The sequence below is a fragment of the Gopherus flavomarginatus genome, chromosome 1, assembly GCF_025201925.1.
Source record: "Gopherus flavomarginatus isolate rGopFla2 chromosome 1, rGopFla2.mat.asm, whole genome shotgun sequence".
In the NCBI taxonomy this organism is placed as follows: Eukaryota; Metazoa; Chordata; order Testudines; family Testudinidae; genus Gopherus; species Gopherus flavomarginatus.
In genome coordinates this window covers 155,823,982-155,851,366 of record NC_066617.1, presented here as the reverse complement: position 1 = coordinate 155,851,366, position 27,385 = coordinate 155,823,982, and the positions used below count along the sequence as shown (strand labels likewise).

The window sequence follows — 27,385 nt, the reverse complement described above, 5'->3', positions numbered from 1 at the left end:
GAATTCCCTAACCATAAAATTTTAGGCGAGTCTCTTTGAGTTTCATAGGAAGAAGAAATTGATGTTATTGCAATTCAGATTACTTTTATTAATAATAAAAACAACAGTTCCTTGAGAGCTGGAGGGAGGGGGGAAAGGGTATCTAGAATTTTCAGTATTTTCCCACCTTCCTTTTTTTAAAATCCTTTTTTCCAGTTGTTAAATTTTGACCAGTACCTTTCTGTCCAATTTTTATGCTGGATTTGAGAAAAGCGATCTTTATGTATCATTTAAAAGTGTACAAAAAATAAGTATTTGCGTCCCAAAGTATCGTGGGTTCAAGTGAGTACGGGAGGCAGTGATTTTTTCAGCGATGAACAGAAAACTCTACCTTTTTTCCCCAGACACAAAAAGTGATTTGGAAATTATATAGAATTCCCTTTCGCCCCTGATCATAATAATCGTAATAATAATTGCTGTAATCGCATTTTAAGAGATTGTGTAGCCGCAAAAAGCCGAAGGCAACTAACCTAGCAAGACGGTTGTTCATCTGGTGAAAAGGAATAGTTTTCAGCCAGTGTCTACTTTCTTTGCCCCTGTAGCTCTAGCCGTGGCATTGATCTGTACTTCTGTATTCCCCGAGTACATTACAGACAGAGACTTCTATGGAACACATTTGCTTTTTTAAATGGAAATTAGTCATGAGTACAGTCACCAAGAAACAATAGCTTTTTTTTTTTTTTACTCGGGCAAATCTCTTAATTAAGTCAAGATTTTGATTATTTTTTTTTAAAACAAGTGAAAACTGAGTAAGAGAATCCAGCCTGTTCTTTCAGACAATCCCCCAGCAGGAATCCGAGCTGGGGCCAAACAGGCTCTCTTGTACCTTTTGTGTTGTGAACCCCGGGGGTTGTTTTCCGTATATTACGCAGTATCTGTCATTGAATGCACATAGACAGTATTGAATCTATTAGTGTAATTAAGATAGTTTTAAAATTACGCCGTATTTTAATGTATTTAATTTCGTTCCCTTTCCCTTTCTACCAGAAAGGATGGAATCGAGGAGGGCCAGGCCCAGGGCGCAACCAGGCGGCCCGGAGGGGAGCAGAGCTCCCCACTGAAAGTAATTGTGAGCCCGGCGCAAAGGGGGACTGGCCCCTATGGCCCGGGGCTGTCGGCCTGAGCCATGGGCTGGCTGCTGCGGGCCTGTCCCTACAGCGCTCGCGAGGCACTAGCGCCAGATCCCTCCCGGGCCCGATCCTGCCGCCTCCACACTCACTCAATGGCACTTTGCCCTTTGGCCTCCCCGGGGCCAGGATCAGGCCCCAGATCTCTGGTGAGGCTCAGGGCGACGCTTGCTGCTTTGCTGCACAGGGCATTTGCCCCACGCCTGCTGCTCCCTGCGCTTCTGTGCTGCTTTCCTTGGCCAGCCCCAGCACGGGCGTTGCTCGCAATCCCCGCTCAGTCAGCCCGGCCGGAGCTTTCGCCTCCTGCCAACAGCTGGGCGCCTCGGGCTGGGCGCTTTTGTTTTCATCGCGCTCGCGGGAGGAAAGTGGCTGCAAAAGCCGGGGGAGGAGGGTTTACAGGCGAGGCGGATCGCGGAGAGTGCTTGGGAGTGCGGAACCGGGGGGAACCTACTCGCCCCGCAGGATTAACTCCCCACACGCCAGTACACTGTGACCCGTCCGCTCAGCAGTGGCACCAGTTGCTTAGCGGCGCAGGAAATCGCCCAGCGCCCTGCAAAGCAAGGAAAGGCGTGTGTCCCGAGCACTGCCCGGCACGCTAGTGAGAGCGGGGGAAGCAGCCGAGCCGGGCCCCGCTTTGGGGCTGTCAGGGCAGAGAAAGTGAGTGTCGGCTGGGTGGGAGACATTCCCCCCCTGGCTCCCCGGTACGCGAACCAGCCTGCAGGAGACGGGGCGGTGCAAGGCTCTGCCGCCCGGCGACGGGGCCCGCGGCTGCGAGTGGCTCTATGGCTAACGGGATGGAAGCGGAACGGGGATAGAAAAGGTGGGTCACTAACCGGGGTTGAGGTCCAGGCACTGGGTCGGGTCTTCGTTCTCCCCTAGCTGGCCATTGGGGCTGAGGCTCTCCATGGACAAATCCAACCCCTTGTCCTCCCAGTCTCGCAGTTTCCGCTTTTTATTTGTCCCAATCAAGGCTTCTACCGAGAAAGCGTGAGCCCGGGAGCTGAGGGCTACTGCAGATCTTCTCCGCTCACTCATCTTAGCCCCCAGCCCGGAGCCGCGCCGGAGGAGCAACCAGGGGCCCGCAAGGCAGAGCTTGGGGAGCAGAGGCAAAGCCCGTCGCCTCTCTCCCCACCAGCCCCTCCCCAGCTGCGCCTCCAGAAGAGCCCTGAGTCCTCTGTAGGCTCTACATGAGGCAGGGTCGGGCGAGAGTGGGCAGCCCAGGTCCTCAGCACTTGCTCAGAGGGACTGCAGGCTGGATTTCATCTTTTTTTCCCCTCTCCTTTCCCTTCTGCCTCTCTCTGATTGATACAAACTTCTGGGAATTTTTTTTTCCAAAGAGTTAGGCAGGCTGCTTGCGCCTGTCAAAAAAAAAAAAAGTCCCTGACCAATAGGAGGAAGGGAAGGAGAGAAACCCAAAAGCTGCAACCCAATGAGGAAGGAAGGGAGACTCAGGCTTGAGAGCTAGGAATTTGGCCTGGTGGGTACTGGAACCCTGGAGAAGAATTAACTCTATAAAGAATGGAGACGTGCAGGAAAAAATCTAGCTGTAAATGCAGAGAGGTAACAACTCCAACTCTTAGCGAATCCACTCCGCACCCACAGTTTTTAGTGACTTCTAGCCACTAAAGGACCAAACATAGTATTCGAAAGGGCCTTAAAACCTGGGACTTAACGATGAGGGACTATTTATTTGCAGGACGCCCTCAAACGCCGTGCTGTTGTCTTTGTTGCTGCTGCTGGTGGTTTCCCTTTCAGAAATAACGGCTTTGTGTATTAGACCCGTTTCCCCTGAGAATGGTGTCTCTTTTTACATGATTTTTTATGACAATCGGGCTGTGAAAGCGGTGTTAAACTGACTGCGCCATTTTGCCCTAGTTGTAAATATTTGCTGCCATTGAGACTACCTCGTATTTTGACATTTGGATTTTCCATGTTCTTTTGCTAGTGTAGAATTGTATCCCGCCAGAGAAAATCAGGTAAAGGCCACATAAATAAATAACAGTATACATCTGTAAAACCATCTGGGGAGGGAGTTCGTAGTAAACATAAAAATAACTCGATTTACCAGGAAAAAAACTCCTATGTTTCCGCTAATGTATCTCAGCAAGAAACTATCTTGAATGATTAGATAGACCGATAAACATAACGCTAAGCATTGTATGAAGTAAATAATAAATGAAACATGGAAAATATATCAACAGAATAGAAATTAGAAAAATAGAAGGCCGAACAACATAATAACTGGATCTTCGTCATCGAATAAATTAGGAGGAAAATGTAATGGACACTTCAAATTCAGTAATGGATTTAGTTGTTTATTTTTTTTTATTTTGATGGTCACAGTGAAAAAAAGAGAGAAATGGCTGACCTGGAGCTGTTTTCAAACTAGGCAGGATGGCTGGACATGGTTAGGCTAATTTTAAATTAACTTTTACTGTGGATGCGCCATCCCAAAGACTTGTGGGCAGAAATGAAAACTTTGGGCATAAGCGCTGGAACTAGGGGTGCTGTAGCACCTCCTGGCTGAAACTGGTTACCATCCTATACAGGCTTTACAGTTTGGTTCAATGGCTTTCAGCACCCCCATTGTACAGATTGTTCCAGCGCCCCTGACTTTAGGCAGCCATGGATCAGTTTCTGGGGCTGAACACACACACTTCCATATCCATGTGTGTGGTATCAAAGACGCTTTCACATCTCTCTCTGTCCCAATACTCTGTAGCCTTCTGGTAAAGTTAAAACAATAACCTTTGCAAGGAAGAGGTTTTAAAGATAAAAGACCTGAAAGGTGTGATTTCAACAGCTGAGTAACATGGGGAAAGTCGATACAATTTTCCTAGGCGGGAACTGGGAATAGATCGCTTTCGACAGCTGAATACCAGGCACATACACAGCGACAAACTGAGGTGCACTGAAGTGTTCTCGCCTTTCCCTGCATCGCATGGCCACTGGGGCCTCAGGGCGTTCCTAGATAACCCTGGTTGCAAAGAGGCCATTCGGAAGGGAGGTTTTTGAGGAAGCTAGATTTATTTTTATTAGTATTATTATTTATATATTATTAATTATTAATATATTAATAATAATAATAACATTCTTAGGGAACTGGAGAGGTCAGATTTATTTAAATACGATTGTTTTCCAGGGGTTTTCGATCTAAAGCTAAGGGAGAAGAAATTTCCTGAAAAATGATTCCCTCTTTTCTGCACGCCTAGTGGCATTCTTCTGCAAGACAGAGACAGCCAGGACGATTTTACAGAAGAATCGCATGTTAAGAGGTAGATTTGAAGAAGAAGAAAGATCAAGAAAATACAAAATCATTTATAAAGTTTAGCAACACGGAATTGTATTTGAAAAGCAGTATATTTAAATCACATGTTGAGCTTATGTTTTCTTCAGATGCGTTCCCCAGGCTTTAAAAAAAGTGTTGGTTTAGCAGACAATAGTTTTTTTAATTATCTACCAATTTCTATTATAATTGTTAAGATATATAGATTTTCCTCTCTCTCTCTCTCTCTCTCTCTCTCTCTCTCTCATCTATCCATCTGTGTGTGCTATACAATCTCTTGTTTCAAAGGTTCTGATACAGGAACACCTTTTTAAATAAAATTTACAACCCCCCTAGCATATATAGATTACATCCTATAATCATACAACCGATAATTATAGACTCAAAGAGTCACAAAGTTTGCCAATAATTGAGGAGCAAGATTTTCAAATACTAATTTCCGTTTGGTGAAGTTACTGGGGAAGTTGGATGCAATCAGTATACACTAATATAGGGCTGTGTTTTACACTTATTATCTTGCAGACACAGACAGAGGTCAAAATTCCCTGGTATCATTGTGACCTGTAGAATTTACACGCATAATGTAAATTCGTAGTTTCTAATGAATGTCGAAAACTTGACCAAAGTTGTGATCAACAACACAAAACCTGTTAGTAGCTTATCATTGACTTTAAACCAAGAGCAGAAACGCAAAGCAAAGAAATGCCTCCGTTTCTCTGAAATGTGGCCACCGTTACTGCACACGACAGAAAGTGGTTTAATAGTGTCGTTGTTGTTGTTGTTGTTTGTTGTTGTGGGGAAAACAAAGGCTGCCCTCTTGCAAAGATTTCTTCTTATGTGTTAAAAAGTGTTATCTGTGCGAGTTCTCGCTAATCAGAAGAAAACATAAAATGAGATCTCCGTTCATTCTTAAAAGTCTAGGGCCAAATCCTGGTGCCTTATTCACACCACGACGAAGTCAATAAGTCAAACTTAATGGAGTTGCCCCAGGGATTCATTTGGCCCATTAGAGTTCTGCTCGGGTGAACTAAAAGAGCAGTATTTGGGACCAGCATCTTGGTTACAGCTGTGTAAATCTGGAGTCACTCCACTGAAGTCAGTTTGGAGTGACTCCGGATTTACCGCAGGAACTGGTGTCAGAATTTGACCTTTCCTCATTAAAAAATAATGTATCTATCTCATAGGAAATTCCTGAGCCTTAATCAAAGGGCAAATAGTCTTGATTTGCCGGAGTAGCCCCATTGTCAAGGTCGGGTCCGAGTGTGTATAAAGAAATCAGACTCCAGCTTTCCAGTCATCGCAGTGCAAGCTGGAGATATTCCTTTCTCTCTGGCAATATTAATGCAAGAAAGAAATGGGGGTGCCTGCTGCGGGGTGGGAGAGCGGTGCAGATGTTCTGCTCTCTGAGGCGGAAAGGAGCTGGTTTCAGACATTCTGCTACACAGAACGAGAAACGTTAACTAGAATCCTGCAGCAGCCAGAGCTAGCCTGGGGATTTTTCGAGCTAGTAATTGAAAACAATGTTAAAGCTAGACAGCGGGTGTGGGCTGAAGGCTGCCCTATAATGTGAGCGAATGATTTACGTGACTTTAATACAATTTAGATTGTCTTTAAAGCGGATTGGAGTATGTTTAAAGCAGCGCTTGTTTAAGAAGCCAGATTAATTTAGGCAGAATTGCAGTTTGCCAGTGGAATTTCAAGAGGGGTGAATTTCCTGTGCTGTGCAAGGTCATTTATGCTGACTGTAAAAAATATGCCTACACTCTCTTTTTATAGCCTGCACAAACGGTATTGTTATTTAATATTAGCTAATTAATAACTATGCACCTATTTGACACCGGACTCCTTCAACCGCTTCTCCTGGGTCCAGCTCAGGCTTTGAGTGGTGAAGCACTGCGAAATGTTTACAGGTCCGAGCGTTTTTAAGTGGGATTTTGTTTGTTTTGTACAGAATAAAAACCTCTATTAGTATTTTAAACAAACACCATGCCAGCCTCTTAAACCTTCCAGATGTTTGCAATAAAATGTCAGGTTTTGCCTTTGGGACTCGAAATAAAATTTAACTACTTTCACCCTGTAATTATTCTCTTAGCTCTCCCTCCATAAATTTATCTGCTTTCTATCAGGAGAGAGAGAAAAATCCGATTATCCACTTGGACTATAAAACAAGCCACCAGCTCCCCTGTATTTCACCAGGACTTCAGCCTGGTTGGCTTTGAGTTGTACAGCCCCAAAGCCCGCCCGTTGTTCGGGCTTGGTTTCTGCCTTTCTTTTGTTTTCAGGGCGAAAGTTAAAAATCCCCAAAGCAAGGATTTGGCAGGAAATTTCCTTCTCTAAAGCCAGCCAAGTGCCCGCGTGCCCCCGGCCCCAAGCCACCAGAAGGCGACACCCCTCTGGAATTAAAACTGCCCCTGACCTTCCACCAGCTCCAGACGCCGCTTCTTCCCAGGCACTAACCAGACCTGACTGCTGTGAAATGCAGCGGCGGTATAGCAGTGTCCGTCCCAGGATACTAGAGAGACAAGGTGGGTGAGGTAATAGCTTTTATTGGACCCACTTCTGTTGGGGAGACAGACGAGCTTTGGAGCTTACTCAGAGCTCCTCGGAAGCTGCAAGGCTCCTCTCTCCCCGGCAGAAGCTGGTCCAGTAGAAGATACCGCCTCACCCACCGTGCCCCTCTGACTGTTGTGAAGCATTCCCGGGGAGCTTTTTGGAAATAGTTCCGATGGATAATTCATACCCAATAAATGTCCCTTACTGATCAAACCCAGAGCCCAAACTAGGCGTGCAAGGAAGCCTCTTCGGCACACTATCTCCCAGCTCAACAAATAAAGGGCTGGCAGACGTGTATGCTGCATTTTCGACGCTAAATCTCCAAGTAACCCGGAGCAACAGGCGGGTCTATTTTTTATCTAAAACTCACTATACTCTCTGCCCTCCTGCACAGAGACTGTCTGCAGAGTTTTAAGCCTTTTGACATGGCGACCCTCCCAGAATCGCACATCCGCATCCGCACACTGATTTACCCATTTTAGCACCTGGTATTAGCACCCCAGTGATAAACACACAGCTTCCACACAAACACACCTCGGTACACAAACTCCCCCTTCACACACACGCGCGCTATAGGGATGTGTAAGGACTCGGCTTTCTGGCGGAGTAACTTTCTTTTGAAGTTCGCTACCTGCTCTTGCTGAGGTCTCTGTTGACAGGTAAGCTCATGTGGTCACTGGTCCCAGATCATTGGGGACAAAAGCGAGCTAACCGAAGGGCACCTGAAAGAGAGAGGCACCCGAAACGCACGGGAATGCTGCAGAGCTCGCCAGTTGGAAAGCAGCGATTGCAAAAGAAATAGGGTTATTTAAGACTGGCCAGTGTTCTCGGCTCCTCTGAACCCGAGGGAAGGCCGAGGAGAAAGATAAGGGTCTAGTCAGCTGTGTCAAAGCGCCTTGTCTCCAGCTCACTTTATTACCTTTCTGGCCATTGCTTTTGTCCTGCAGAATAGAGCTGGCACGGAGAGGAAGTTGCCGTCACACCGGAGCCCAGGCTGGAAAAGAAGAGAACACTAGGCGTATGCTTTGTTCCTACAGTTGTTCTTATGTTTTCATGTGGGCTTCTACCTCAGCCGCTTTGCTCGTGGCTTGCAGGTGTATTTGTTTTTCCACGGAGAGGAAGGGTTAGAGAATGGGATCGTATATTTTAAAAGCCTCAACTGTCGATTTCTACATACACTTCAGAAGAAAAGAGGCAAGATGGAGAAAGCGAATGAAGAAAATGGGAAAGGTGGGATCCTGAAATGATTGGATAAATTGAGAGCAGAGGCGAGATGGCAAGTAGGTTTACCTCTGGCAGACGCTTAAATCAGAGCTATAGCTTAAGTCAGGTCTGTTGTGCCAGCAATCGCAGAGAAATATATGAACGTGTATGTGTGTGCATGGGTGTGCGTGTGAATATTTATTTCTGAGATCGCTTTTTGTACAGGACTTTATAGCTGTAATAATCAAGCCACAAAACGACAACAGTCTCCCAGAGATTGGAAGGTTGGAGGACAGGCGCAGTTTTATCTCTCCTGTGTATGTGTGTGTATGCACAGAATATTCTCATTCCGCAGCAGACAAAATAAAATAGTATCATTATTGCAGTGACCGTGTCACTCTTGAATGCTGATGATGTTAACATGATTATATGGTAATTGGGAATAAAAAGACTTTCACTAAATCATTCCAAGTTTATTTGATAAAATATAACAACCGTGGAACAATATCGCAGTGTTGGAAGCAAGCAGTTAAACAGTTTTGAATAGAAGCAGCCTGTATGTACTGTGAAATACAATAGTGTAAGAGTGTTACTTTGTTTGAGCCAATGGGTAAAAACTGTAGTCCAGAGAATCAGACCTAGGAGACTCAGAGAAGCCAAGGAAAATTGATAGTTTCTTTGCAAACTGATAACAGATGAACCTTCTTTGCTATCATTTTACTCCGTGTCAGACTCACGGAGAGTTAAAAAAAAATGCCTGATGCTTTCTGGCTGGCAAACTAGGTTTAAACGCCTAAACATATAGTTTGCTTGTGTGATCCTATTTTAAAGTGTTCTGCCAAATTCTGAGATCCTTTGTTCAATCCTTAGGCAAACTCCAGCTGACCTCACTGGAAATCAGGTCTTTAGGGTTTGACTTGTAATTCATAAAAAGGCGACTCTTCACAAAGTTGTTAGCAAAGTCATACATTTGTTAGCTTCCCACCCGCTGCTTTTTAATTACTTGCGGGAGTGAACGTGTCGGCGTGAGGAAGTCGGGGCAACAATAACTTGATTTGGAACAAACAGGGTTCGGTTTTTTGCATAAAACGTGTGTGAATCTTTCCCAAAAACCTCGCCGCGCCCTGTAACTCAGAGCGATTTGCAGACTGTGAGTCCATGGGGCCCATCCCTGAGACAAAGCGCGCCACAGGGAAGCAACGGTGAGTTTGCTTTTGAGAGGCGAATCTCCCCGAGGGAAAGGTTAAAGCTGGCCCAGGAAACCGCCAGAAAGTGTCTCAGCAAATCTGCTGCTTTTCCTGATGCTGGCTGATGCCAGTCAGGACACACAGCCCAGCCTGGAGCCCTAGAGGCCTTCTCCTGCCTATTCCCATTCCTGCCAACGCTCCTTGCTCGCCGTAGGGACACAAGTGCGCTGCCATTGTCCCCAGGACTCAAGATTCGGGGTCTGGGGAGGCTTTGAAGGAGGAGGACCGGGTTTGACAGGGTCTGTCTCAAACCTGCGTGAGAATCCCCAGGGCAGGGAGAGCGTGCGTAGTGCGCAAAGCAGGGGACAGTCAAATGGGGCTCTGCAAGCCCCGGAGCGCTTTCTTGGGTTTATTTGTCCCCTAGTTGGGAACGGAACCGGGCCCTGAAGACTCCTCTTCTATTGGCTAGAAGTGGGAACAAGCGCTCGGCCGGCTGTTTTCTGCTCAAGGAAATCAGGGCCATCTGGCTGATAAGGGATCCCTTCCCGCCCCGGATCAGAGAGGGGAAGGGACTTCTCCGGGCGCCCCGCAGCCTCCTGCCACCCCTACCCGGACTAGAACTAAGCAGAGGAAGAAACAGTCTCCTTTGAGCGGGATTTCAGAAGCAGGAGGGGAAAAGTCCCCTGCCCAGACGGCCGGTAACTAGCTTTAGGAAGATGAGAGCTGATAAGGCAAAGTGGAAAACAGTGCAACCTATGAGTCTCCAAAGGGACCTGACCCGCTTGAATCCCTCATTTGCCCCCTCTGTGCATGGCCCGCCTTGCAAATTCAACTCTCCCACTTCCGCGCACTCCAAGCCGGCAGCTGCACGCCTTAAATGTGAATCATTTCCCACAAAGTGCTGGGCTTGGTCTCTCAAGCACACGGGCTCTCACATGACCTGCTGCACCCGGACAGCCATCCCTTGTTACCGAAACAGGATCCAGGCTGGACTAGAGAACTATTGCCCCGCTTTTCCAGGGTCTAAGGTCTAACTCTGCAGGGCATTTCAATGTGCGTTCTACCAAAACAGTAAATACAAGGGCGTTTTGTTTGAGGGATGGAGGGGTGGGCCCAGCTCTTGTGAACCAAACATTGGGTCTGGAAAGGCCTATGCATTACCCAGGCCCACACTTGATGTCTATTATGTTGTAAACATCCCACTTTAGGTCTGACCCTAAAGCATAGCAGACTTCACTGGGACTATTCAAATAGGGAAGGGTTGCAGGATATAACCATTACAATAGTTTTTGTATAGCTACTGTATGCTTGCAAAAGTCGTCGAATGGGTATTATGCTTTTATGTATTCAGAAATTATGTAAAACTCTTCCATTTAACCAAGATAAGTTCTTGAACAAACATAAGTGAAGTCTGTGAGATAAATCAGACTCCAGCACTTACAAAATTGCCACAATTAATTATGATCGACCAGCCATGCAAAGAATAATTATTATAATTATAATTATTAAATCATTACTACATTTTTATTAATGTTTAGCTGTTATCCTCTTTGTACAGAGCTGGTGGATTTATTGGTTGTCAGGAATATTCACTGCACATTTAATCCCATTTCCTGTTTCTAAGGCATCTCTCCCACTTTTAGGAATAGATTTGTTTATTTATAAAAATCGGCTATTGATTTTTCTCCCTATTTGGACAACTCAAACCTTTTAAAGAAGAAACATTGATTGATGAGTCACCATCTGATACAAAAACGAGGAGTACTTGTGGCACCTTAGAGACTAACAAATTGATTTGGGCATAAGCTTTCCTGAGCTAAAACTCACTTCATCAGATTCCTGGTGTTAGCGGGGACGTAGGGCTAAGCAGTCTTACAACTACAATACCCACCTGCTGAAGTGAAGAAACAGATTGACGGAGCCAGAAGAGTACCCAGAAGTCACCTACTCCAGGACAGGCCCAACAAAGAAAGTAACAGAATGCCACTAGCTGTTACCTTCACCCTGCAACTAAAACCTCTCCAGAGCATCATCAAGGATCTAGACCTATCTTGAAGGAGGATCCCTCACTCTTACAGATCTTGGGAGATAGGCCAGTCGTCGCTTACAGACAGCCCCCAAACCTGAAGCAAATACTCACCAGCAACCACACAACAAAAACACTAACCCAGGAACCTATCCTTGCAACAAAGCCTGTTGCCAACTCTGTCTGCATATCTATTCAAGGGACACCATCATAGGATCTAATCACAGCAATCACACCATCAGGGGCTCTTTCACCTGCACATCTACCAATGTGATATGTGCCATCATGTGCCAGCAATGCCCCTCTGCCATGTACATTGGCCAAACCAGCCAGTCTCTACACAAAAGAATAAATGGACACAAATCAGATGTCAAGAATTATAACATACAAAAACCAGTGGGAGAACACTTCAGCCTCCCTGGTCACTCAGTTACAGACCTAAAAGTCTCAATTCTTCAACAACAAAAACTTCAAAAACAGACTCCAATAAGAAACTGCAGAACTGGAATTAATTTGCAAACTGGACACCATTAAATTAGGCCTGAATAAAGACTAGGAGTGGATGAGTCATTATACAAACTAAAAACTATTTCCCCATGCTAATTTTCCCCCTACTGTTACTCACATCTTCCTATCAACTTTGAAATGGGCCATCCTGATTATCACTACAAAAGTTTTTTTTTGTCTCCTGTTAATAGCCCACCTTAATTGATTAGTCTCATTAGAGTTTGTATGGCAACCCCCATTTTTTCATGTTGTCTGTATATTCCACTGCACACATCTAATGAAGTGGGTGTTAGCCCAGAAAAGCTTATGCCCAAATAAATTTGTTAGTCTCTAAGGTGCCACAAGTACTCACTCCTTCTTTTTGCTGATACAGACTAACACTGATACCACCCTGAAACCTTCTGATACAGAATTTCAGGCAAGTCACTTATATTAAAATTTCTAAAACTTTCTGCATTTTCGAACATTTTCACGAATGTGAAAATTCACAGCCTCTCTCATCAGCGTTCTGGTTACTTTTCTTCCTGACTCGCTTCTTGTGTTATTTCACCTGTTCTGCTCCAGAAGGAGATTTTGATCTCAAGGGTTTATCCTTAGGACTGAAGGAAGACAACTTCCCCATCAGGTCCTCAGCCTTAGTAGTGAAGATGCAGACCCAAGACCCCGGAAGCTGTGCGGACCATGTAGAAGGGAATTGATATGGCACCCAGCAGGTTGGTATCTGAGGGCCGCCCTGCTCTGTGTGGATCTAGCCTTGCCCCCACGCTGTGAGACAGGGAAGTGTGTGAGATCAGAGCTTAGCCCGGGGTCAGGCAGAAAGCTCGTGTTAGAGCTCAGAACTGAGTCGATCTCGGCAGTGGCAGCCTGATACCCGAACTGCAGACCCGGCAGAAGAAGACTGCAGCGCAGAAAGCCTGGCACTGGCCCGGAAACAAATGACACGGCTTGGCCGCTGGGAGGGGAGACAATGATTAATTGCCCATCATTGTGAAGGGTTAGCAACCCAGGCGTGTAAATTGATTCAGTGTCTGAGCGCCTACAGCTCACACAGCTACAGAGGCAGGGACTTGGCCAGAATTGGGAGATGCCACAGAGTTATCAGGCACTTTACTAAACCCGGGCTACAGTGGAACAGACTCTGCTGTGTCACAGGCCCAGCCTGCGAGTCCGCGCCCCCATGCTAGCTATTGACAGTGACATCCCAGAAGAGGAGCGAGCGAGCTCCCGGCCTTCTTGGTCCCGGGGACCAGGCCCATCAAGGCGGTGCGTGGCTGACAGCTCTGCCCCCGCCTGGACGTGTTTCCACAGGTGATGGGACAGGAGCAGAGTTCTGTTCTCCTCCCAGGCGCCTGTGTGCAGCTCAGTTGCCAGGGACCTGCCTTGACAATAGGAAGCTGGCAAGGGCCCCGGGCCCTGGACTGGCCCTGCAGGTCAAAGGGGTCAGGCTTGCTGCTATTGCCATAGGAGGGGAGATCGGACCCCGAGGGGAGCTCGTGCAGGTAGCACTGGGGAGAGAAAGGAAATTGCTAGCGGCAAAGAGACACGGCAGAGTCTGCGCCACTGTAGCTCGGGTTTAGTAAAGTTCCTAATAACCCAGCCAGAGACTGGGGGCATCCCCTGCAGGCAGCAAGCTAAGCAGCCCTTAGCTAGGGAGCTCGGCTCTGTGCTTGCGGCAGAGGGGTGTTTCTTAGGGTGATCAGATGTCCCGTTTTTAAAGGGACAGTCTCGGTTTGGGGGACTTTTTCTTATATAGGTGCCTATCCCCCTCCACACACACACTCCTGTCCCGTTTGTTCATAGTTGCTGTCTGGTCACTCTATTGTTTTTCCAGAACTAGCTGTTCATTTGTGTGGTGGGCGGCGCCCAGCTACAGAGGAGTTTGTGTCTGGCTATTCGTCCCTTTTCGGGGTAACTAGACACAAGCCGTGTGCCAAGCGGCGCTGGCTGATTGGAAAAGCCAAAGCCGGACACAGTGGCAAATCAAATGGCGTCTAGCTGGGCTTGTTTGTCCGGGTGCTGACGGGCTCCCCATCAGAGCAGAGACTTGCCCTTGCCTCTCGTCTAATTAGTGTGCCGGGCACCCTGGGGCTGGGCGTGCAATGGCCTCCAATGAAAACCGATTCCACACTGGCATCTCTGCGCAGAAAACCTCGCCGTCTGCTGAGACCTAAACCACAGCCTGCGGTGCACTCCGGCACCAGCCTGGGAGCGAGGGGCGGGGGTCTTTAGTGGCAGGGTATGAAACATTTCTTACAGTCAAAATAGAAGCTTTCTTCTGGACAGAGAGGTTGCAACAGATCAGTCCATTTCTTACCAGCCTGACGTGCCAGAGCAATTCTGCCCTGCTGCATCTAGTCTTTATCGGCTGGTGCTGTTTCTCCTCTTGCTCTTCAGGATAAAATCTCTCTCTTTTCCTCCCTGACTATGAGGTTCTGGGGAATGTTGGCAAAAACTCCTCCTCTGCTGCTTTCATTCCCCTCTGATGGCAAATTCAGCGTCACGTGTGCACTTGCCCAACGCAAACAGAACATTAAAATGTATTCCGAGACATTTTGTTGTTGCTCTGTAATTCTTTGATGTGGTTTATAGGCACCAAATGTTGATGTCTCCCCATAACTCTTCCGAGTCCGCGTCTAACAATTTCTGTCGCTGCTTTTTTTTTTCCCCATTTTTCCTTTAGTCTTTTGACGGAATCTGGTAATTTTTTTTCTTTTCTACAACTTATTTTTGCCATCAATCAATCTCTCTCTTCCTCATACTCACGCGCAGGCAGACTCACACGTTGCTAGCTGAATTCTGATGCTATTTTATTTGTTAGTGAACGGAAATGTTATCCGGGCTCTTCCATGAGGATTTTGTGAACGATGAGTGCTCTAAGTCCTGCAGCTGCATGCCAGTGTGTGTGTGAAATGGGGCTCTGTGTGCGAGACATTCACATTTTGGTTCCATATAGGTGTGCTCTGTACGTGCACACAATCTGATTATAGCATCAAAGGGGTAGCCCTGTTAGTCTGGATCTGTAAACAGCGACAAAGAGTCCCGTGGCACCTTATAGACTAATAGATGTATTGCAGCATGAGCTTTCGTGGGTGAATACCCACTGCGTCTTCCTATTCACCCATGAAAACTCATGCTCCAATATTTCTGTTAGTCTATAAGTGGGTATTCACCCACACAAGCTCATGCTCCGGTACATCTGTTAGTCTATAAGGTGCCACAGGACTCTTTGTCAATCTTATTATAGTGTCTATTCCTGCCCTGAATCTGTTTTGGGGGCTTACATTTGGTTAATGTACTACACGTGGGCCCTATTCTGCAAAGCTTTTGGAAGGTGAGCTGAGAAATCCCTCTGAAAGAATTGGTAAGGACTAGCTCCTAATAAGGAATAAGGACTATTCATGTGAACAGGGGGTTATAGAATCGAGTCTGCAATTTGTATTAACCTGGCAATATGATATATAGAACCAAGACATCCTGCGCCAAGCAGCAACCTTCACTTTTTATTGTTCAATTAATATATCCTTTTTTGGATGTTTTTGTCCTGTAATTTTTGTTTAACCTCATTAATTAATGTGTATGCTTTGCTTTGTGGACTGTAAGCAACTGTACTAATTTCTTTTTTTGTATTTATTAGGGGCAGTAGAAATATAAACGCGAATATAATATGTTCCATGCATTGCGTCGGAGCTGGAGACTTTCAAAAACACCCCAAAACACTCCATTACTGAAAAGGCTTTTAGCTACTCAGGATTAACTCCACGTGTGGACACTCCTATTACGGAATAAGAGTGCCTCGTTCCATTTGCGTTTAATCCACTTCTACAGGGGTAATCTTCAATTCCTAGGAAATCAGAATCTGTTGCTTTCGTGTTCTAAAACGTCTAGTTCAGAGCACTAGATGGCTCTTGTGTAGCATCCTGCTCCCAATAAAGCCAATGGCAAAGGGGGAAGGGGAGGCTAGGGTATAGCGAAAGAAAGAGAATATGAAGAAAGTGTATTTAATAATTCAGACAGATTTTTTTAAAATAATTATTGAATTACATCTTTCACTACGTCTTGTTTTAATAATGAAATAAGTAAAATACGAATAGATTAATAACGTAAAACAAATAAAAACACTAATTCTAATAAATGCCGATCATAATAAATAACACAGCAATTACGTCCCTGCCAGCACCAGAAATCTGAATATTGTTAGTGGTGACGTGGAATTCACCGCATGTTTTTCCTTTCGTATTAAAAGTGCTCTGGGCACCGGATACTGCCTCTCGGATTCTCTTGTGTTTTACTTCTGGACTCGCTTTCCTCTGCCAAAGAGCAACGAGGGGATTTTCACCACGTCTTGTTTCCTGCTCCAGTATGCCAGGGCCAGACACAAGTCCGGAGCGGGTTGGCTGCTGAAGCCCCTGAAATGATCAGGGGCTCTGGACAAGCGGGAGGGGCCATCGACCGGGCTCAGGGCGTTAGGGGAGTGTTAACAGAAACTCTGAACAGGGCGCTTCAGGGGAAGCAGGGCCAAAGATCTAGGGTGACCAGAAGTCCCGATTTTATAGAGACAGTCCGGATTTTTTGGTCTTTTTCTTATATAGGCTCCGATTACACCCCACCCCCGGTCCCAATTTTTCACACTTGCTGTCTGGTCACCCTCAGCTACAGGCCTCTGAAGGTGCGCAGGGTCTCTGCCTTGCAGCATGCCCCCTATACGGCCCAGAGACCTTCATTTACTGCAGCCTGGGAAGAGCTTGTGACTTTGTTAGAGCCAGATCCGGAGCCTCAGGAAATGCAGGGCAACCAGAGCCCTTGCCCTCCTGGTGAGGGGTAGAAGGAATGCAGGCGGCCGCGGCTCTGCCTGTCATAAACCTGCTCTTTCCCTAATCCCCAGCCGATCTGGGATTATGACACTAAATCTCTAGACGCAAAACAAACCGCACGAGCCGTCTCCTTTCACTCAGCCCCTTGCTAGGGGATCGATTCAGAAAGGCTGTGCCCTTTTCCTTAGCAAAAGAAATCCCTTCTCCTGTCCTCTCTGGAAGGACGTGGGCCCCTTGCAAGTGGCTTTCCAGTATGTGTGGCTCCTGGTCCTGGCCCTCCAGCCCACTCAAACTCCCGAGTTGTTTTTAGACGAACTTTCTCGGTTTTAAAAGATCCCAGGCTGTTTATAATCGCCAGGTGTGAACCACCTCCCAGGCACCGTGCCCCAGTTCTCGCGGCCCGGGAACAGACCGGTTTACTGTTTACACATATAGGGAAGCGCATAGCATACGGCAGCTACGCCCATATGCACTGGCGGATAGTTTTCCCCTGTGAACAAGCATGGCTGTAAAATGAGCCCGGTGCAAATGTTCCTCTAGAGCCTGTGGATAGAAATCCCTTCCCTGCATCTTCAGTCCTCAGCGCCATTAACTATCTGCCGCCGCTCCGCCCCATGACCTCACTCCCGGCATGGTTGCCATCATGCTCTCAGTCACCCAGCCATTTTTTGAAAAATTAAAAAGTATAAAACGCGGCTTTGGGAGATCAAAGTCAGGAGTTGTGGTGCATCTGGAGACTGGCGGAGGGAAAACTGGAGCTGCAACAGTCGGATGACTTCAAAGTGTTTTCAAACATGATTTTTCTCCCTCTCTCCCCCTCCCGCCCCAACTTTTCAAGCATCAGATAAAGACAATGGATTGTGTGGCTGGGCTCCAAAGACATAACCTGCCCAAAGAGCTGCACCAAACCTCAAGACAGCAAACGTCTCACGCAGCTTTCTTCTGTCCATAAAACAGGAGGGACACAAGCCGGGTCTTTCTCTCTGCCTTGCGCCGTTTCTACAGCTGTTTGGCGGACTATGCAGGCTGCAGTTTAATAATACGCAGGAAAACGAGTTTCAGACCCAGACTGCGCCTTATGCTTCTGTCTTTTATAAGAGGTTCTAAAAAGAAATTACATCCTGCATGGTCCAATAGCCTAACATAACCCCATAGCATGCGGTGCGCTAATGGGTGGGGGGGGGGACAGGGACAGGATTAGTCTGTTTTAATAAGCCAGATCCCAGCAGGGTATTCTCAGCTGTGGAGTCAGGTCCTTAGGTGCTCCAGATAAATGTTTATTTCGTTGTATACCAAGACATTAAACATAACCATCACATAAAAATATCCGTAACAGACAGGCATCTAGAGGTAGTCAGGAGGGAGGCAGGTGTATCTGCGTTTAGCCACTGTCCTTGCTTGGCTTTCACTCCCATGGATGCCATGGCTTTTGTTCTAGCAATTCTCGCAGGATCGTGCCCGTGATCCAGGGGTGCAGGAACAATTTGTGTAGTGCGGAGAGCTGACAGCCATTGAACCAAATTGTAAATCCTGTATAGGATGGGAACCGCTTCAGGCTGGGGGTGCGGTAGCGTCCTCAGCACCTCTAGTTCCAACACCTATGTCCTGATCTCTATCGAAAGGATAGTTATAGAATGGCAGTGCTTGTCTGGCAGAGGGTTTCCTGCAAAAGGGAAAGAGCTGGCTTGGGGAACTGTACCTCTGGTTGGTAGCCGAGACTGGCCCTTTGCAAAGCATGATTGTGAAGTTTATAGCGCAGTGCACACACCAGAAAGGGAGAAGGGATCGCCTGGCTGGGCTGCGGGGGAGAAAGGACAGCACCCAACTGACTGTGGAATAATGAGCAGTTTGCAGCCCTTCCGCCAAACCACTCAAAGGCTGAGAGGGGACAGCAGGGAAGGCGGCATCGGTCAGATTTCGGGGGTGAGGTCTGGGCCCCCCTCCGCAGGTCCCTGTTGTGAACGTTCCTTATCTAAAGAATTGTCTTTACAGATTGTTGCTCTTTAATATTTGAACTCCACAAATGTCAGACTCTGGCTGCGATTTGGGCCTTTGCTCCCCCACCCTTGGGGGGTGGCCCCCAGGCAGGAAGAGGAGATGGGAGCAGAGGGGGAAGTGTCCGGCTGGTTGGGCTGCTGGCTTCATTCTGAGCTCTTGGCCCAGGCATGGATCTAAAAAGGGGTGTCGCTGCAAAATAAAGGCCCCGGCCAGGCCTGCAGCCCCTCACTCGTGTGAACAGGCGAGCCTACTTGCCAGAGCAGATTTTGCAGGATGAATGCTGTGACAGGTACCTTGCGGGCTGGCGGAACAAATATCTGGCTGCGAAACAGAGACGACAAATGTGCCACGAATAACACGGTTTCAACCCCCCTAAAGACAGTGGTGCGACTACTCTTTGCAGTAGCAAGGATTCCCCACCCCTCTCGCCCCAAATAAACAAACACCCTTGGCACAGTTGTACGCCCTGGTGGCCTTTCTTTGCTGCCTTTCATGTATCCCGGGCGGCAGGTGCGGCGCTGCTCCCGCAAACATTGCCAGGGACAGCGCGCTGGCAGTCTCACCCGAGCTAACAGCCAGGTGGCGGCCAAAGCCAGTATCCTGCCCATCACCCCGCCTTTACTTCTGCCCTAGCTGGGATGCTCCACCGACCCGCTTCGTTACACTAAAGAGAAGGGCTGAAGAGACTCAGCTGGTTTTCCACACACCCCGCAATGCAGACAACGTCTGTCAAACCCGGCACTCGTCTCTTTCTTTTCCCGTTCAAGCTCATATTCTTCTGCATAAACATCGGACTAGACATGCAGGCTGGCACGCACCACCCCGATCCCTCCCTTGTGACAGCGCTGGCGTCTTTCTTAGCAGCTTCCTTACTGTAGCTACCATGTATATCACCCTTATTAATCTTTAAACACAAGGCTTAACACAGCACTGACCGACTTATGCTACACAAGGTCCTTCTCTTCCACCGCAAGATTTTCGGAGTTACCTGTACCAGCTTCAGATTTCAAAATTGGGTCCCCTGAGGACTGTTAATCTTCAGGGCTGCACAGCACTTTAAAAAAAAGAGCCTTCGTTAAAAGTTTCTCCGTAAGCTCTGGATCCTGCATCCTCATCACTCGGTGTATCTATTGGCTCGAGTAGGGAATAATTTTGACATTTTAGATAGCAAAAGTTGCAGGATCGGGCCCTGTTTAGTTTCCGGAGCCAATGTGATTCACAACCGTGTTCTGCTCGTGTGTTCACGCTGGAGGTCACTTTTAATTATTTTGATAATTTTATTGCCATTTTCCAACACATGTCCCCCCCCGCAGTAACAAAATTGGGTTATAGGCATTATTTCTTCACATTTTCATCAGAAGGCGAGATTCCACCGTTGCTGATTCTCTTGTTTTCTAAGGAAGAGCCCTTAAAAAAATAGAAGGGTTGAAAATCGGAGAGGAAAATTATTAAGAAAATCAGAACTCGGTGGGTTTTTACATTTGAAAAAGAATGCTTATTCTTGAAAAGTAGCAATAGACTGTGAGAGGCCTTTGATAAGAGCTGAATTTTATCTCTCCCCCCTCCCCCCAGCCCCGTTTTATGCATTGACTTAGTTTTGATGGCCTGAGAGTTTGTACGATTTTGCTATAGTCAAGTCAGATAAAAACAGTTCCTTCACAGAAATATCCATCAGTCAAAGTCCCTTGCTTTTCTGGCTGGTGATGGTGGGGTTTTCTTGTAAACGTCTTGAATTGTTTTGTTTGTTTGTTTTTAATTGATTGCATAAGAATCAGAGCAGCCAAAGAAAACTAGATACTCAAGCAAGGGCACATTATCATGTATATCGAACCCAACCGCTTGTATCTTTGTGTCTAATTTATAATGTGCCCACCAGGTAGCACGATTAGCAAATGATAGACAGCTAGGTCGATCTGCAAGTTAGAAAAGGGGCAAGAGCTCACCTCGGAAAGGACAGGCGACGTTAAGAGAACAGGTGTGATTTTTATGTGTTTATTTGGGGGGGAGCCTCAACTGTATGGACCTCTTGAAATCATCACCTCCCACAAAACACAACGTTTCACCAACATCTTTCTGTTGCCCCACTACAAGTTCAGGACAGGGAGCAGAGCTGAGAATAAAGCGTTGCTGAAAAGTTGAAGATAAAAAAAATACCCAGAGAGTGGATGGGTTAGGAGTTCAGATGTTCCTAGATTCCAAGGCTAGCAGGGACCATTGTGATAATCTATTCTGACCCCCTGTAGAACACAGGCCATAGAACTGCCCGAAAGTAATTCCTAGAGCAGATGTTAGAAAAAAACGCATCTGAACTTGATGTAAAAATGGTCAATGACGCAGAATCCAGCAGGACCCTTGTAAATTGTTCCAGAGGTTAATTACGTTCACCCTTAAAAATATATACTCCTTATTCCCAGTCTGAATTTGTCAAGCTTCAACATCCAGCCATTGGGTGGAGAATTGAAGCGGAGCTCCCTTACATTGAGAAGAGAAGGTCAGAGCCATGGGGCTGGGCCATTAATACTCAGGGACTCCAGCCTGCCCACAGGAGGGTGTGAAAGCCAGAGAGAAACCAGGTATACCCTTCAAATCTACAAAGCATAAAGTTCACTGAAACACTGGTAACACGCAGGCTAACACACACGCATGCACCAAACCACGCACAGAGCAAGTTGCTCCCCAGAGAGAGCATGAAAGCAGGGTGATTGTCTATCATTGGATACCATGTCTCAAGATATTAGACATCAAGAAACGTGCGACCGCCCAGGGTTTCAGAATACCTGCAGCGCCTGTACTCAAATCTGCAGCGCCTCCATATCTGCGGTGGCTAAGATGGTCTTTGAAAAGCACCTTCCTTTCCGAGAGGAAGTCTCCAAAATATTTTGCAGCTAGTGAAAAGATCAATTTCGCGGGGCTTTCAACATTGCATTTCAAAACATTAAAGTTCTTACTTCATCGTGTGCACTCTGCTCCACAGCAAGATAAGAGGAAGCACCATGGGAGCAGAAGACCTGCACGAGACCCACAGAACCTTGTCTCCAGAGCCTGAAACAGTATTTATTTCAGAGAGCAATCTCAATGAGTCAATTGAGTTACCGTGCTGAGAAATGACTGCTTTGGTGAGGTAGAGGTACCTAAGGGCAGGCAGTATTTACAGCGAGAGAGAGTCTGTGTGTCACTTTCTGACAGTTAGATTGCATGTCTAGCTGTTCTCCACTATATTATTCGTTTATGCTTTACACACCAAATCTCGCGTATGCAATCTGTCTCTGCATACACCCATACAAAATGCATATTCCCACGGACTATGCAGCCACATGCTGTATTTTCTATGCAGATTTCTATGCCTTAAATACAGAATCTCCTCCCTGAAATCCTCTTTCCTGTGTGTTTGAATAGGACTGTACCCAAATGGCTCTCCAAAGGCGCAATATATATTGTATTGTGCTAGTGGAAACAGTCAGGCACGTATGAATACTCATTTCATAATTCAAAGCTGACCAGCTCTCAAGAATCAAAGGCGGGGGGGACACCTAACGCACATGTGTACAAGACCAAACACTGTATTGCACTATAAGATAAAGAAATACACAGCGAGTACATAATAAAGAATCTGTCCACATTTTGAAAGAAATGTTTGTTCAGAAAAAAAAAAGATCATAAAGGGAACTTGCAATATTCTTTGAAAGTATTTGGGACACAGGATTTTTTTTATTGAATCACTGATTTATTCGCTCCGGAACACCCCCCCCCCCCATATAAAAAGGATATTTTATGAGATTGAATGCTGAAATCCCAGAAATGCGTGGGGTCAGAGAGCTCCTTGCCCAGACTTCACAACAACGGGAAGACAGGCGAGGGAGCTAACTAGAAGAATTGAGGTGCTGTAGCCCACGAAAACTTTGGCTGAAATAAATGTCAGTCTCTAAGGTGCCACAAGAATTCCTGTTCTTTTTGCGGATACAGACTAACACGGCAGCTACTCCACAGAAACCTAACTAGAACTGTATCCGCATTGAATGTTCGCTGTTGTACAATGTTCAAAACACTGAATGCTAGTGTTTAAGGGCGAGTCTCTGGTGAAGTCCTCTTTAGCACGCATGGCTCTGTAAATCTTCACGGGGGCGTTAACAGAGAACTAAGGGAGTCCGTGCACGGAATTTTGTCCGGAATTTGGGATTTAATTTCTTTAAGGGAATCGGGTCTGTGATTGTTTTGTGCTTTTATGTTTCTTTCAAACTCTTTTTTTCCTTCCTTGTGAAATCACTTTCATTCCCCCCTCTGAGATGCTTGAAAAACAAGGACTCTTGCACTTCAGGCAAAAGCGTTTCTGCCTGCCAGGGCCAACGCTTGGTGTGTGTTTCCCCGATGCGTTTTCATGTAAAGTTAAAGTTGACGTCGTGCTCTGCCGAAATGGTTCGCGTGTGCCACGGCTGGAAATGTTACATTTTGGGGTATTTCGCAGCTTACAGGCTATTCTTTGCCTTCCGAAAACATATACACTTCGGTCGAACTAGGATCAGCCTGACGCAGGCTTACTGAAGCGAATTCGCCCATAAAATAGGGATGCAATTAGGATGAGTGCAACAATTCTGCATTTCCCACCTACACAGTCCTGATCTAGATCTGCAGCCCCAGCAGGACTTTATAGATTGAAAGGTTACAGAAAATGCTCCCCCCGAGGCTGCTCCCAGCCTCCGCCACCCTCACTCGCTCAATGGCAATTATTTGGAGACGAGACTAGTGGCCCGGCAGTGACTAAAAGCGTCTCACCCTGCGGGATGCAGAGCCCTTTGCAGCATGGAACAGGCAAGCGCAGAGCGGGAGAGCCCGCAGGTTAGGAGGCTGCCTTTGCTACTCACTGAGGAGCAGCGGTCTTCTTAGGAGACGGGATATTTTCAGCCATCCTCTCATAACCACTGGTGTGTATCACGGCGAAGAACCGAATCAAAGACGAACCAAGAGCCGGGTAATGTGCTTCAGTGACACACCCGTACTTAAGTAACGGCCCTTTAGATATGCATGTGTTGCCTGGGTTTCCAGCAGTGGATAGCGACATGCCTGGGGGAAATATCTTAACGGAGTATTACAAAGTTTCCAGTGAAATCGAGCGTGCGTCTCCCCCTACGTGCGGTAGACATTCAGGGACGCCCTACGGCCCAACCTGGGCCTTGGCCCCTCTCGCGTTGTGTGTGTGTTTGAGAAAAGCAGAGGGGTTTGGTGCACAGATTTAATCTCATCTGTGCCTTAGCGTCTCGTGCTCTGAAGAGCAACACGAGTCTCACCCTGTATTAAACTCACTTTTGCTTTAGGGCACGGGCTCGCTTGGCCGCCTTAGGTTGCCCGATCCAAGTGTCAAACCTCTTCCCCTCAAGGGAGCGGGATTGTCCCCTATACACCTCCGCTCTGAAATCTACACGGTAAGGGACAGGCCAAAGAGTGTAATATTTCAGTGCTGCAGGAAGGGACCCCCCGCCCCACCCCCGGGCTCCTCGGGCTCCAAGGAGCTGAAACTGGCCAGATCCTGCACTCCTCGCTGGTCCCTCCGCGGCCATGGGGAGTTTCATGCAATTTGATCTCAAGCGACACCTGCCTTTATTGATCCGTGACCTTCCCAGCGGCGGTGGGCCACTCCCCCCCGCAAGCCCAGGGGCCTCCCAGAAAGCGGCGGAGGAGCCGGGTAGGGCTGGGATCTGTTCTCTGGCTGGCCAGGGTCAGACTTTGCCTCGGCACAGACCTGGGGTGCTGCTGCTGGGACTCCCCCCCATTCCCGCCTCTGCCCCTGTTGCCCCCTTCCGCTAGGGCCACTTCGGGATTTGGCTCCAACGCGCTTTGGGAAGTTTTCCCCCAGCGCCGCGGGCGCCCAGGGAAAATCACCCAGCCCCGGCAAAGCCCGGCGGGGCTCCACTGGGGAGCCGGAGCTGCGGTCTCTAGCCCGGCCAGAGCAGCGGCACCGGGCGGGAAGCAGCGCCGGGCTGCGGGGGACGGGAGCGAGCTGTGTCCCAAGACAGCGGACTCGGGTTCCAGCGCTTCCCCAGGAGCTGCTGGCCAGACTCACCGCGCGGCGGCTGCTTTCCGCCCGAGCCAAGTCACCACGCTGCCCCCTGCTGGCCTCTCCGAGCTACTACTCTGTGCCCCGGCGCCTTCTCTCCCTTTGAACTCCCGGCGTGTGCGGCTGCGGAGCTCTCCACTGGAGCGGGCTAACCTGATATAATTCCTTGCAGGGAAGGGGAAGCCGCACTGGAGGAACTTCCTCCTGTCCACGGACTTTGAAGAATTCATTCAATTTCTCCTGCCGGACCCACCGCTATTAACGTTTATGATACTTTTAAAATCAACCTATTTTTGGAGGACGGGGGTGAGGGGGAAGCTGCAACAATAGCCCAAACTGCAGCAGGCAGACGGATGATATAACTGTGTAGGCATCCACTAGGGCCCAGCTAGCAAAGCGTTCAAGGGGTTTAAAGCTGTTTACTATTCAGGAAATTTGGTAATTATTTTCCCCTCCACGTAGTGGCACTACCCTTTCCCTTTTGATATTAGATCCTCGGTGGGGGCCCTCCCTTTCAAGTTGCCAGGAGAAAGGAAAGATGAAGGGGCTGCAATAGCACAAGACCATGCACATTTCTTTCAAGCCAGCTGAGCCCTTGGAGCAGAGCAAGAAAACCAAGATAGGAAGGCCTCAGCCTGTAGGCTTCTGTAAGACACAACGTCTTAATGCTTTCCTTGGCTTCCTTATTGATTATGCAGGATTGAAATGTCTGTCCCCTGGCCTGTTTCATTGTTTGTCTATGCCATGCACTCCACTGGCAGTGTGTCTCAGGCTGAAATGCTATAACTCTAGGCTGATAAACAATAGTTTACCTCTGTGTGCCAAGGAAGGCTTCTTAGCCTCGTTTTACAATGGAGGAAACAGAGGCACAGAGGGCTAAAGTATCTTGCCCACAGTCACACAGGAAGCATATGCAAAGCCAGGTCTCCAGACTCCTATTCCTGTGTTTAACAAGATCAAACTTCCTCCCTCCAGAATATAATCCAATTCAAGGAGCACGGAACTATGGCAGGTAATAAAGAGCCATTATACACAATGGACAAAACTCTGCCCTTACACTATTGCAGTTGTTTTCTGTACAGTTGCAGGAGTGTATCCTGAAGGAAGAATTTGCTCTTTACTTCAATTTATCAGACTTTTCTTTTGCTCCAGGCCCTATGGAGATTTTGTTAAAAAGCACATCAAATGTCCCCGTATCCATACAATCTCCCCAGGCCACTCAGAGTCCTACTATGGCAGCCCACTCATCAGCCACTAAAACTTTCCCCTAAATCACAAAGACATTGCCACTTCAGCTGACGCCTTCCCTCAAAAGCAGCTTGAGAATAGTTAGGTTTAGGAGCCAAAGCTCAGCTAGGTTAAAAAAAATAAAATAAAAAGGTGGTTCTTTGACCATCAAACTTGTGTGTGATACTAGCAAGATTTGTGATGAATGAGCACACTGACTGCTATTGTATCTTGTGCATTACACCATAACTGACAGATTGTGATTTTTTTTAACTATAAAGCCTATTTAAAGGATATTATTTCACTGTATGAATTAAATAATCATTAACATACAAGCAAACCAACCAACCCACCCCAGAAAAACAAGCTCATCTTTTGTGAAATCATGACCCTTGCCCAAGAACAGAATCCAAAACCTGGACCTCTAAATCCCCATCACAGACTGGTGAGCCAGTTGAGCTACTGGGGAAATTGCTAGCCTTATGTGGACCAAATATTACAGGGAGATTTGACGTGCACTTTCCAGTGGGTTACACAACTGTTTGATGACAGCAGAAGCATGCTGGAGATCAAGAATCCCAGGTTCTATCCTTAGTTGTCGGCAGGGAATGTGGAGGAGAGGTTACAGATAAGATAACCACAGCGTGTAGATTTGGTTCATGCAGTATGAAAGGAAGCATGGCTAACCTGATGAAATTTAGCTCTGCTGTATTAGAGAGCAGGGATTCAATTTTCAGTCAGCTTGAAATGAGATCATAAAATTTGGTTGCAAAACTATATGTAAAATAGAGAATGGACTAATATTTGACTGCCTTCTAGGGTTGGGGTATAAAGCTTTGCTCAGTGATAGGGGCTAGGAAGTACGCTCAAGTATAAACAGCAGTCACTAGAACTGAAACCACAACTCATGGCTCCCAGCTCAGTAAATCTTCCTTTATACATTAGGGTAGTTAGATGTAAAGTCTCTCTTACAACAAACAGCCTGATAGCGCCACTGTGGAACATTCTGCACAATCACAGAATATCAGGGTTGGAAGGGACCTCAGGAGGTCATCTACTCCAACCCCCTGCTCAAAGCAGGACCTAATCCCCAACTACATCTGGTACAATCTGGTACAGTTGAGCACTCTCTGTAGTATTCTCCAGCTTAATTCACTCAAATGAAATCCCATTCATAACAGGCTCTTCCTTTTTGTGTGTGTACTTTGATCAGCAGTGAAATAGTAAAGAATGTTGACAGTTAGCCATTAGGTTTCAGAGTAAACAACCTATTGAGATGAATGGGACGGTTTCACACTTCTTTCCTGGTTATTTTTTAAATCTATGTGTGGACTCAAACAATAAAAACTGCATTGGTTATATCTGCTGCACA

General features: G+C 47.0%; 1 protein-coding gene across 1 annotated transcript in view; it reads right to left on the bottom strand.

Annotated features, from left to right (window-relative positions):
- Window positions 1-2,462, bottom strand: part of TBX15 (T-box transcription factor 15) — a 141,944-nt gene extending 139,482 nt beyond the window's left edge. Inside the window, exon 1 of the mRNA XM_050921356.1 lies at window positions 2,000-2,462. Within this exon, the coding sequence (XP_050777313.1) occupies window positions 2,000-2,201 (202 nt within the window). The 5' untranslated portion in view covers window positions 2,202-2,462. The remainder of the gene's footprint in view (window positions 1-1,999) is intronic.
- Between the last annotated feature and the right edge of the window lie 24,923 nt (window positions 2,463-27,385).